The sequence below is a fragment of the Lathamus discolor genome, chromosome 6 (genome assembly GCF_037157495.1).
Source record: "Lathamus discolor isolate bLatDis1 chromosome 6, bLatDis1.hap1, whole genome shotgun sequence".
In the NCBI taxonomy this organism is placed as follows: Eukaryota; Metazoa; Chordata; class Aves; order Psittaciformes; family Psittacidae; genus Lathamus; species Lathamus discolor.
Genome location: NC_088889.1, coordinates 21338265 through 21351901, shown reverse-complemented (window position 1 = coordinate 21351901; position 13637 = coordinate 21338265). Strand labels below are relative to the sequence as shown.

The 13637-nt window shown below is 38.6% G+C and overlaps 1 protein-coding gene across 4 annotated transcripts in view; it reads right to left on the bottom strand.

The window, feature by feature from the left end:
• Positions 1-13637, bottom strand: part of BRF1 (BRF1 RNA polymerase III transcription initiation factor subunit) — a 221134-nt gene that overhangs the window by 76429 nt on the left and 131068 nt on the right. For all 4 annotated transcript variants that reach the window (XR_010613570.1, XM_065683412.1, XM_065683414.1 and 1 more), the window contains one exon: positions 12994-13250. Coding sequence is in view for 3 of the 4 variants with exons in the window: in XM_065683412.1 (XP_065539484.1) it covers positions 12994-13250 (257 nt within the window). In the remaining variant the exon portion in view is untranslated. The remainder of the gene's footprint in view (positions 1-12993; positions 13251-13637) is intronic.

Here is a 13637-nt window from a genome sequence, read left to right as displayed (position 1 = left end):
TACAGGTACCCTTAGGTCCAATGTGTCTCCTGTAGCATATGCCCAGCAACCTGACCAGCACAGGCAACAGTATCACAAACATCAGCTTTTAACACTGTGGTCTGCAGGGAGGTAGGGTATTAAAGGTCTTAATTACTACGCTAGAAAAAGTCTCAGCTATTTCATTTGCTTCAAAATGGGTTTTAAAATGAAATCAGCAGATACTGAAATTGAAAAGAGATGGTAAGTAATTCAGACAAAAATGCATCTGTCACTGTGGCCGGCCTCTCACAAGCACTCTGCAAAAAACATCTTAAATCTGGACTTCCCTGAGCTGCAAATCCTATCAGCAAATGCTGAACCATAAACTTGAATTTTCTAGTGTCATCTTCACCAAAAAGTTAATGTAATGCAGTGCTTAATACCTGTGGGCTACTGAAGTAGCAACAAAATAAGGAATATATACTATTCCCACTCAGTGCCTTGGATCTCAGGGTTCCCTACAGTTTCATAATTCAAGACCTCCTTATGTTTTAAAGAGTAATTTTAAATTGCAACACAAAACTAACAGAAAACTACACACTAGTAATCATCGGATCTTAGAAACGGTCTCTTTCACTTCTCCTGTTGAGACAGAAATCAATGCATAAAACACACACTTTCCTCCAACAGCTATTTAAAGAACTTTTTCTGCAAAACTTGTGTTTATATATACACACACACATATAAAATATATATATTAAAAAAAATCAGAAGCTGAAGATTACAATGTGCTGAAAGACAAACTTTTGATGTGATCTAATTACATTCATGGTTTTTGTCACTGAACAAAATAAGTTACTTATCCACTCCTGTATAAAATACAGGGAGCACTTGAAAAAGTTGATTCAGAAGAAACAGCAAATCTCCCAAACAAGTTTGGGCAAATGAACCCCAGAGTCAGGTTTCCCATCCATCATGTTGAGAGCTGTACATTGTTTTTCCAAGGCAGGGTTTGAGGCTGCCAGCCTGACCCACAGCCATGGCTGCATTGTTGGTGCCAGCGGGTGAAGGCTCCAGAGCAGGAGCAGGCTGGTGCTTCCTGATAAATCACTCCTAAACACAATGGGACTCTTGGAGACAATGGCGTCTACAGTTCCTTTTGATGTTAAGGGTTTTTCTGATCTCTTCAGGTTAGATTAAGAGAGAGACAGCCAGGGTCGGCAAAGGTCAACGGGATGAGGTTTATTTTTACAGAAACTTTTCCCTTCCAACCAAGACCTCTATAGCAAGTCAGTCAGTTGCTAGTAACTTACTTTGCATTATACAAGATTTATGATTTCTTACAGCTTACACACACCACACTTTACACTGGACTCAGCTCACTGGTTGCAAAAAAAAACCCGCAACCAAGCCTCAGTGGCTTTAAATCCCTAATTAGCCCTTTCTTTGTCTTTTTTTCTTTTCCTGGTTCCCCTCTCTCTTTTGTTTTCATTTGTTTTGGGTTTTTTTAACAGAACAGAATTAAGTATTGTCATTTCATGCTTTTAGAGTTGATGAAGCAGTATTTAGGTTTATTTTTTATGAAATGCATGATACAGTCTACCTGAGCCACACAAGATCAATGTATGCAATCTAGGTAAACCAAATTCTTTTATTACCCCAGTGCTTTGTGGATGAAAGGAACAAGGGTATTTTAAGAAATAACAGGAAAATGAAAATATGGATGCACGGATAAAAAGTAGCTCTAGTTCTACAAGGATTTAAGAAAATTTAAGGTATATGTGTTTGGAACTTTTCCCGTGATGAGACTGAAGCTTTTTCAGCAAGCTTCTCGCTTGTATTTTTTAAGCGTATGTTAAAACTAAAATAAGTTATATAAAATCTGACAGTAATTTTTTATATTCCAGATTGCCCAAAGGTCAAAATCACATTTGGACTGGACTAGGCTATAGGCAAAGAAAGCTCTTATTTCACCAATGAGTTTAGAGGATATGAAGAGGTGTGACAGAGGCAGTATCAAGAATGAACACGTCAGCAAAAGGTAGGTTTTTTCCACTGAAAGTCATTGATGATCCTTATCTCCTGGACACTGTCCAGAAGAGGAAGAGGGGGAGGAGTAAAGACTGCAGAAGGTACAGCCTGACGTAGGAATATCTAGAGAAAGCCTGCAGTAGGCATCCATTAGCAATATGAGCAACCTAAGCTCCTCTCTTACCCACCTTGTTCCACAACCAACCTACAAAAAGGAGTTCACCTTCCTTCAACTCTGTTCACAATTTTTTTTTTCCTCAGTAATTTTTCAAAAGGAATGAAAAAGTGCAAACATGTTTAAAATGTGCTATACTTGCCTATCAATTTTTCAAGCCAATATCACACAGGTCATCTGGCAGAAAAAAGACTTAAGTGTCTTAAACCACCATCAATTAAGTAGCACCTTTAGGCACAGAATTAACCCTTAAATTGACTTACTAAAGCCCCAACTGGAAGAGCCTGTCTCTGCCTCCAGGAGCTGGCCAGCAGGCGATGCTGCCTTGTAATAATCAGTTGTATGTTTCAAACCACCCTGACTTTTGTCTTGCTCCTCTTCATTTAATAATTTGATTCACTGTTGACTCTGTTATTAATTCATCAGATGACTGATTGATTCAAAAACATCTTTAATCTGGTGACTGTCTTACCTTCAGCAACAACAGTTTCAGTTAGGATTACAAATTACTTTGTTTCTTTATTGCTGCATGATAAAATCTGTACAGAAGTGTGCAAAACCATTTTTCCATTAAAATTACCATGTCACCCCCTTAGACAGGCAAAGATAACTCTACAAAATAAATATGCCAGCCATTCCATTCCACTTCCAAATCTGTATGCATGCCCTTCATACTTCAGATCTCAAAACATTCAGATTGAAAGAACTCTATGCTGTAAAGTATTATATATTTCTTTCACATAAATACCACATCTAAACTAGTTTCTGAATACAGAGACAACCAACTATTAAATATATGTCCAATACTTCTATTCAGTACGGTGCCTGAGAGTGATCATCATGTCCAAGCACCTTCCAGCGCTCCAGTTCAGCAAGGTTACACTCAACCCTGAGTATCAATACAGTTTTCAAATCTACCACACCAAGTAATGCTGTGGGCTGTAACAGCCTCACTGTATCCTCTCCCTGCCAGCCATCACAGTCCTGCTTGCATGGAAAGATTTCAAATTATCTAGTTTTGGACAGCTGCTGAGCCAAGTGATGCCCTGAAGACCCCGATGCATTCGGGGTGAGAGGTTCTCCACTTGCCATCACTTGGGTGATGGACTGCAGGTACTGAGGTCTAGACTCTACTCTGTACCTTTCCATATGACCTCTATCGAAGAACATGCTTCTATTCAAGTGTAAAATGTGGGGGGAAAGGAAAATGTATGTAAAAATAGTGGTTTCCTCCATTCCTTCCGGGTCACAACAAATGGGTATGTATGAGAGAAGAGAAGGAGATGTGGGTTAATTTTCCCATATCCTAAACAGAGCAATGGGTTTGTTCAGTCTGTCATTGTGCTGCACTGGAGGAAAGGGAAAATGCTAGGCAGAAATTTCTGATTCACTATAAATTGGAAACTAACATAAGAAAAAGTTCAATTTGCTGCATGCATCTTCCAAAACCACCTTTAGATGTTATATCAGTTTGTTTCATCCTATACTTCGTAACAACTGCAGTAAGGTAAAAATGAACTCAGTTAGCAGACCAGAAGCATCACTGGGTAATGGAATAGCAGTTACATAAATTACTAAGTTACAGCACACTGGCCAATTTAAAGCTAATTATGAAGATGTTGTTAAATATTATGTGAACAAACAACACCTCAATTTTTGCAACAAACTGCTATAGCTCTCTGATACTTTACCCAGCCGTAGTGAAAGAACTGCAGTCATAACCACATAATGACTACCAGCTATCTGGTCTGGCAATGCGTGCAAACATTCAGAAACAAGAAGCTTCACGTGACTGCTCTCCTAGTTTTGGTATTAAGTCTTGGAAAAATAATGTATGCCATATTGCAGTGAGAAAAACATTTTGTTTGTTTTGTTCCTCTTCCTTCAACATTTAACAAACGTTGGCTAAAGACTCAACTTCATTTGCAACTCTAAAACACATCCGACATACGCTTCCCTTAGTTTACACTAAAGAAATGAGCAGATATATACTGTAAAGATCAACAAGCAGACAGACCCTGCTAGGATTAGGGCCAAAGGAAAATGAATTCAGAAACAAACCATTTTCCACCCGTAAAAAAAAAAAAAAAAGGAAATAAATCAGAAAAATATACAAACTGAGGACGAGCATTTCACAGCGCTGAAGCACTCTCAGCTGTGACAGCAGGACATGAACCTCTAGGGTTTGATAACAAGAGCCATAACACTTCCACAATCTCTTTGTTTCTCCCCACTCCCCTCACCCTCCACATCACATATAACTATTTTTGCTGTCACACTATTAAAGTTCAAGAGACTGTGCATACATATGTATATGAAATCTCCCATTAGACCCACTGAGTGTAATTTGGAAAAAAGCTTGCAGAGTATTTCCTTGTAACCAACCTGAGAATAAGAACACAGATAAACAAGGCGCTCACAATCCAACTGTCACACAAAATTACCTTCTGGGCTAAAATTGTTCCTATTTGGTCTTAAAACACAAGACAGAATTATTTCAGACAGTCACAAAAATACCCTCTGCATTTTCGCACTGCCCAGCTGACCTCCCCTGGAATCCGACAAGGAGATGATTTTCTTGAGTGGGAGGCAGAAAACCAATATCCAATTTATATTAAACAAACAAGAAGGCTGCTGTAAAAACAAGGACACTTGACCTGGGTCTGGGCCATGAGGTCGAGCCAGATCAATGCCTTTTTAGTTTTAAATTGAAGGCATTCTAATCATTTGGGGTAAATGGAACCAAGTACTGGATTTGGCAGAGGCTTGTTATTGCTGAAACAGTCACACAAGCCTGAATGTGCCCTCACCCAATCTTGAAGGGTTTATTTACATATATTTTGCAAAGGTTCTCATAAGTCCAAATAAATGACAGCTCAGGAATACGCCTCTGCAGTCCCAGCAGACCATGTTCTCTTACCCTTACAATAAACCACATTTTGACAACATTAAATGCCTGTACTGTAAAATCTGAATGCTCTTAATGAATGATGCACACCCAGAGCTGATTTACAGCATCACTGAACCTACATGAATTGGTACAGTTCACACAGGGAAGGCTTCTTTACAGTGTTTCTCCTATCATTAAGATATTCCAGAGGCATTTTTCTCAAATTATATTTTACAGAGTGAAAATGGAGGTGGGTTAACTGCCATACTGAAATTTTAGCATTTTATTCCAGTACTCAAAACCCAATTCCAGTACTCAAAACCTAACAAATTCAAATCTGGGATTCTTAGAAAAAAAACTAAAAAACCCAAAACTGGGATTGTTACAAAAAATACTCCATTTTGATAACATATAAAGCTAGAAAACCCTTAACTCCATATCTCTTAACTCATTGGCAGAACAGGCATAAAAAGGGGAAACGATTCCTTAACTCACCTCCTGCAGAAGGAAGGAAAGGACTGAGGGATGAAGGATGAAAAAATGACGTTTTTTGTAACCTTGCCCTAACAAACCAAAGCTGCACAACAGAAAAGCACAGAGCTGCTGGAGTAACTGCTGAAATGACTTTGGAGTCAGCGGCAGAAGCAGTTCCTGCAGTAGCAGCAGCACAACTGCATGCAGACCCTGCTGAAAGGAGCTCCTTTCTCAACAGTGCAGAACAGAGCCATGCAAAACAATATTCATACATGTTTCAGAGTTTAATGTTTTCAGGGGTATCAAGCCTGTCAGATGTGAAAGAAAAATGCCACCGTTGGAATCGGGGGGAACTGATCTTCAAAAAAAAAGAGTAATCTGAATAAACACCAAATCCTGACAAACACCTGCCAGCTTCCAGCAGGATGGATTGGGAACTGCTTCTGCTTTTCTTTTCTTTCTTCATTTTTTCTTTTCTTCCCCCTGCCCATCCTCTCTTATCTCTATGTCACGAGAAATGAATTTGAGGCTAAAGGGATAACCTGCTCACCATTCCTGGACAGTGTGCTGGTTCCTGCCTCCCCAGTTTCTCGCCCCAGGTGGCACTTGCTTAACTCTCTCTTCTCAGGAGCATAGTGCAATTGCACAGAAGCAATGCAATTTTCCTCACTTAATGAAAAAGAAAAGGCTGCTGGTCATCACATTTTAGTATTCGGAAGTTAAAAGCACACACTCATTTTACATGTTGGGTCAGATATGCTTCTTTCCAGTTCTTGCTTCTGATTTATCTCCTTAATACAAAAGGCTTCTTAGCTCATATGAGCAGCAGTAACCTGCAGCATTAGCCAGGTTACAACGCTACTACAGGCTTTACTAGATCAACTCCTCAAATCAACTGTGAACAAGTAAATGCATGTGTCAGCTCCTTTCAAGGTCATTCGTAAAGCTCTCCCCCATGCAGCTAACTTTAATAAAGAGATGCATGACTTGAAAAGCAGAACCTTGGAAGTCTTGAATTCATTTTTTCTTGGCTTTGCTTTTTGTAAATAAAATACTAAACATAATTTGTATAAGCTTGTCCCTCTGAAAGTTACGAGACTGGAAAATACTGGTAAGATTTATTTTAAGTGGAGGTACTTATCAAATGTCACCGTTTTCCTGTTCAAAATGACTAATCATTTTGATTAACCTTTGATTTAAATGATTATATAACACAGCAAAGCACAAACGTACATAAAATTATACTCCAAAAAAATTCTCGAAGAACAGATCACATAAGAAACAGTTATTCAAAGTGGTTAGGGAGTTTACTTACCGCATACATAACACTCAAACCAAAAGCTGACTCTACACACTCAACAGGAAGGCTTCCACCACATATACATAAATTCATACCCAGGAAACACAGTCTAGTTAATCCCATAGCCAAAATGAGACTTCTTCCAGAGGAAACACCAAAAATATCAACTAAATAGCAATTAAGCACAAAACTCCTAACTACCACCTCAACAAATACTCCCAGTATCTTCTGTAAGAAATTCTATTCCAGTTGGGAAATTGGTATTAGCACTTAGTCACACATAAATGAAGGCCTGAAGCAGCACAAGACAAGAAATAAAATTTAGTATTTCACTTTGAGTAACTACACATAAACTCCAAACCATGTAACAGACTTCAAAGCAAAGAAAGAAAAACAGGGTATCAAAGGTGAATTAGACAAAGAGCTGAAGGCAGTTCTGAAAAATAAAAATATATGGTGGAAAATTTAAGGATATTAAAATACTCTTCAGATCCCATCTCAAAGGGCCAATTTGTACAGAGAATGCATAACACCAGAGCACAGAAAAGACTCTCTCAAAAGCTCTGCATCTGCCAAACATGGGGATCTGTCCCTCTTTAGAAGCTCTGCTTCATTTTGAATTGCTAACACACAGGACTTCTTGTAGACACTGACCAGCTGGCACTGCATCAGTTACAGTCAAAGAACTTTTAAGATACCAATTCCCAAATTTCTAAACCATTACCAGAATGTCATTTTTCCTAGTGAAAAAAGGTTCTGAAACAACAATGCCCTTCCTCAATTCAGTGAATTGAGAGTGTTTTAACCTTTATAATCACCTGGCTCTAACTGAATAGAAGTTTCTTGGATACCCAGGAATTCCTTGGGTTATTCAAGCTGAGCTTTGTTTCACACTGTTTTGGATTGATCTAAGTAATCTAGAACACATGAGCTCACACTCCTCCTGTCCACAAGTAGCAGTCTCACAATGTACAACAAACTAAAAATATTGTACATGAAAAAAACTGTATGCTTTGGATTTATAAAACTTAATTATAAGCCACAGCCAATGCAGAATAAGCACTCAGGACATGCGGACTTGCAGCTGAGTCAGGAGCACACAGCCAGGACGTGGCACGGCACCCAGCAAACACTTCCACCTGCCTAAACCCTAAAACTACAAATAAAGGGCTTATCATAATCATTGATCCTGCATGTGAGGGTAAAGCTAGTTTGGGGCTTCTTCCCTCCTCATTCCCCAGGACAACGAAATAGAGATTCTGCTGAGCATCTGCAGTATCAGCAAGTGAAGAGAAAGTTTTCAGGCTGGGTGTGATAAACAGAACCCCATGCCCCCTTCTTCCCACAGTGTTACCAAAAATAATCTGGCAAAGCCAATGAGCTCAAAACAAACTTCCACCTTACAGTGTAGTATTTCCATCCTGGACACCAGAAAGGGCCAAGTGTAGATAAGGGTTGGAGCTGGGGGGCGCTGGGGCAGTGCTCCCACTGCCTTGCAGCAGGAAGCCAACTCCATCTCCCCAGGCTCCCTCTGCAGCATGTGATCATCAGGCTCATCCAAAGCACCTAAATTACACTTCTACCCATATTTTACACCCCAGGGGAACATGATTCCAATTAGAACCAAGAAAGCACCAAGTAATTTATCATCTTAAATGATACACTGAATACTGTAGAAAAGTATTACATATGTTCTCTGTAATAATAAAGGGGATTTTTCTGGGGTCATGACACCCACTAAAAAGCCAACAAAAATGCAGCCAGAGCAGATGCTAACTGAAAGTGTGCATCTCAGGGCAGGAACCTGAGCAGCAGAACAAGTACCTGATACTGCAAACATACTGTTTGCAGATCCCATGGCCCCAAAGCAAAGGTGGAGCCATGCGCCAATGTGCACTATCAAAACGGGTGGTCAATAAAAACAACTGAGACTGTGGAGAAAATTTGGAGGTGAATTTCCAAATCTAGTAAAATCTGAGATCCCTACCAAGGGCTTTTGTCATTTTCATAGCAGGCATGATTTGGTTTTCTATTACAATATTCATACGCTTCCATTCAGAACAACCTTGTTTCATTACAATGGATTCAGCCGTGCTTTGCAGTCCCACTGCATTTCTTACAAGGCACATTCTTCAGGAGATTAACCTGACACATTTACTCTCCTGATAATATATCCTGTCTTTTCTGATATCATTACCAATCTCAAGCACATAGCAATAAATAGGCTTAAAATTTTTAAAAAGTAGTGACTTGAAAGCTTTCTTGTTCCCACATCTTCTTGGTTCAACACATTTCACGTCACAAGTAATGCTGTAAGCTTCAGCTCAAGTAAACAGAAAATAAATTATTAAGCTTCTAACCAAAAGCTTCCAGTCCTAAAAACCCCTCTCTACTGGACTTGAAGAGCTGCAGCACATGCAGAGCTCTAACTGAGTTCAGGTTTTAAGTTGCTCAAAGTGGTAATCATTCTTTTGTAGAAGTTCAACATAGTATTCTTATGCTTCAGATGCACAGAAGACATTAGTGAAGATAAACTCTGCAACTGGTAATTGAAATTAAAGTTGCAACATCTATTATGGTAACATCCGCTATGCAACATCATGAACACACAGAGAATGAAACAGTTTTTGCATATGAAGCACCAATCGTGATACCCACTGGAACACGAATGCATTAAGAAATGTAATAAAACACATTTGCACAATATAAAAGTTCCTAAAATGACTTACATTGTCATTACTAGTCTTCTACCATCTTGACAGATACAATAAGTAAAACCCCAGTATAATTCTGGGAGATGTGTCTGAGAAAAGCATCTTTTGCTAAAACTCAAGAAGTTGCACAGCATTCGTGGTAAAGAAACCTGTTCAAAAATCCAGTTTGCTTCTGAAAATACTGATGCATATAATGTCTGTCTAAGAAGGAGAAATCCACATGATCTTTGGCATAATTCTTCGAAAGTACCTTCTTTACAAAATTTCAGGAAACACCAAACATTTCCAAGGTTACAAAATAAGGATTTTACATGAAATAACATGATAAACTGTATTATGTTGGAATCCAAGTAACCATTAAGAGATTATGGTAGCAATAAAGCAACATTAAAAGGACCACCAACTGAAAGAATATCCAGTTTAAGCACACTCCTGGGACCATGCCTAGCATTCCAAGTCTTTGCTAATCAACAACTTTTTACAAGATTGTAAAATTTGCTTATTATTATCACATCAGTAAACAAAAGCTTTTCCAATATTTAACTGATTAACACTGTAACTGCTACTTTATCCCATGTTAAAAAAAGAAAAACCACGCAGATTGTACCATGCCTGGCTGAGGATAGCAATTTCTTTAGAGACAATCTGAAGCTCTCTATAAGGAAGTAACATTCTAGTGTATTTTATAACAAAGGGCAATTAGAAAGATGGAGATGAAGATCAACTTCCTGTTTCCAGGATGCTACATCCTGTATATGAAGATGATTTCTAAACAAATAACAAATTTGTCTGCATTATTTGCCCAAACCTGGTGAGCTATATAAAATTTTGGCTTGCAAAAGGAAGGTAATAAAGATATTTATTAAAAAATAAACAGATTTACTTTCCTAGTTTTATACCTTTATAGGAGTGCTGCTTTAATCACCAAGAATGAGTATTCCTTTCGTAGCCTGTGAAGTTCCCTGTTACTTGGTACTGGTACCTTCTAATTAAGGTTAGGACTAAATCAGTAGCTCTTTAAAATCTACTACTCAGATGAACTAAAGGACCAGATCAAAGCATGGTTATTCAAGGAGCTACTGCTGTCAAATGCAGCTGACTAAATGTTTAAGACATAAAAGATAAACACACAGGACTATAAATCACTGCAAACCAAAATGTTTGCACGATCTCTGCAAATGCCTCCTGGATAAAGATACATTATGTGCTTCACTCATTTTCTAATGAGCAGTGTTCAGGGGTTTTATTATTATTAATTGCATATAAATTACCATGATTTCTGTATCCCTGGAAAAGTATTTAGCCATTCACCTCTCAGAGGAACAATGCTGAACAAAGGCAATGAATGCGTGGCATATAAGAATAACGCAGAACACAGAAATTTATGCATGCCATTTAAAAGGCATGGCATTTAGACTACAAGCAAAAAAATCAAAAGTATGTCATAAATCTCTAATTGTAAGAAAAAAAAAAAACCCAAACCCCAAGTAATGGCTTGCCAAGTCCTTGATATTATTTAAGCAAGCACACTGCCTACTTGGGGAATGCCAAATCTTAACTCACATATCTGCATGTATCCCCAATCCTCTCTGAAGTGTTCTGTTGCAAAACTCTTTGTATCTGAGATCTGCTAATCATCATCAGGAAACTCTGTTACGCATCTTAAGGATGTACTTTAGGCTCTCAAGAGGAAAAATAACCATGTTTTATTAGCTGCTTTTGGAAAATACAGATTTCTGTTTATTTAGAAACCTTTTCAAGTTGTACCACTGTTAAATTTAATATTTACGGCATGATTTTCCAAAGAGTTTAACACCTGTTAAGAGTTTAACATACTGACTTCAACAGGAGTTGCGAGCGCCCAACATTTCTGCAAACCTCAGGAGTGACAGGGTTCAGATGTAGCGAAGCAGCTTGAGCGTGGCTCTTACCAGTGAGCTCTGAAACGCAACCAGGATCGCAACCAGCCCCTATCTCTCATAGCAGCACTGCATTTCAGACAACTGAAATGTCCATGCTTTCAGGCCATGTCCATGTCCATGGACTGAAATCATCCATGTTTTACTAGAAATACCAAAATATGACTGCTTAAAGCATAGGCTAAAAGCTTTTAGTTAATCCTCAATGCATCTTCACTTTCCTTCACCAGTGGAAAACTTACATGATTGGGTTGTTAGACATCACCTTAAGGAACAACTTACACAGCTCTAAAGAAGAACTGGAAGGCAAAGCTGTGAGAAGTTGAACAAGGATGAAGCCATCTTGGTAAAATACAGAATAAAGAAGGTACAGCAAAGAAAGAAAATACGTTTGGTACTCTGCAAAAACCTGTATCCCAGCAACACTGGGGCCACTGATGTGGTCTTCAGTTTTGTCTGACCATGCTCTGGCCTCGCTGCCAAACAAAGTCAAAATAAGGGGTTAGACTTAGTCATCCTTATTATGCTTAGCTTCTCAGAGACAGGCACCTACTATCCCTCCCAGCTTCACATTTTCAAGTATTCTAAGACTCTCGTCCTTGCTGTAGTAGATGATTTCTCGCACCTTGTGGCTGGCTGGCTGCCCTCCCTGGTCCTTTAGCCAGTTGCAACACATGCCTACATCTGAACTACAGTGGAAAGACATTGTCTTATATTTCAGAATTAAATTCCTAAGTTTCCTTGTGGTGTTTGGCCTATACTTCTGGAAGCAAAATCTATGTCTTTTAGGCAGCATGTAAATAAATAAGTAACATCTAAGTAAGAAATTACTACACATAGACACAATTCAAATGATCATCCAACATAATTTCATAAACTGAAGACAAATTAAATAAATATTGCAGATAGGACACATCAATCTCCTCATACACTTTCTAGCATGCTACAAATCTGCCCAGCAAGTCAAGAATTTTACTCATTTAAATAGGAGCTTTCACCACACTATAAAACATTTGCAAATGCAGACCAGAAAACCGACGAGTATTTACTGTAAAGCTTTATATTTGTGTCATCAATTAGCAACAAAAGTTTGGAATAAAACTAAAATAAGAGCTAATCAAAACAGCTAGCTGTCAAAACAGATGGAAATTATATTTTTCAAATCAAGCAAAAAGCCAAAGCTTTCGAACATTTAGCATTGTGTCAGCTGATACAGACAACTCAGAAAGGAAGGACAGCAAATGTCAGGACTGTACGAAGAAAATGTGTCCCTAGCTGAAAGATTCACGTTTATGAATTTCCATTGATTCTTTTTTGTTGGCTTCAGGATGATTAACTCACACCAAAGTAGACCTTTGATACATGAACTATAAATAAAGTGCTGCCACGACACTGCAGGCAAAATAAATAAAAACAGAGCCCTGACATTATTTTAGCCTCAAACAAATGTTTCAGTCCCTACATTGTCTGTCTCAGAAAGATACATAGACAGTCTCACAGACAGAGATATAAATGAACAATTGCAGTACCTTTTCCCCACACTGTTTACAGGGCTGGCTATATTCCTACTGGCAATAGATTTTCTTCTTGACAGCTTCTTGGTGTTGGTGCTGTCATCAGTGCTGTCATCCTCCTTCTTTGGTGTGTTACTTCCTTTGCTGTTCAGGTCCCTTAGCACATTATAATTAATTTTACTTGAGATTTTCTTCTGTTCTAACATCTTTTCAATTGCTTCTCCTGCTGTGCTGGCTTGAATTGGCTCCCGCTTCTTTGCAGATTTCTTTGGCTTAATTAAAATATAAAATTAGTGATGTAAATACAAACAAAGTTTCCACGAAGCAGAAGGGTGAGCTGCAGTTCAGCAGCCCTGGCTCAGCTGCTGCTGATGCGGGGATGCAGGCAACGCAGCCGGGCTAAGCCAGCGCTCCCTCTCCAGCCACTCAATGGCACCAAGAGGTCTTTTTATTCCAAGAGATAAGTGTTTGCTTTTTGCCAAATGCCCACAGTTTATTACAAATTCTTTACTTAGTATTTGTATAACACTGCCAGAGAAGAAACATGGGCCATTTCTGAGGCACACAAAAAAAAAAAAAAAGGAACAGGGACCCTATAGCATCACCCAGCATGAAAATAAAGAAATTCCCCTGCTAAAATTGCCATTACAGTCCAGTTG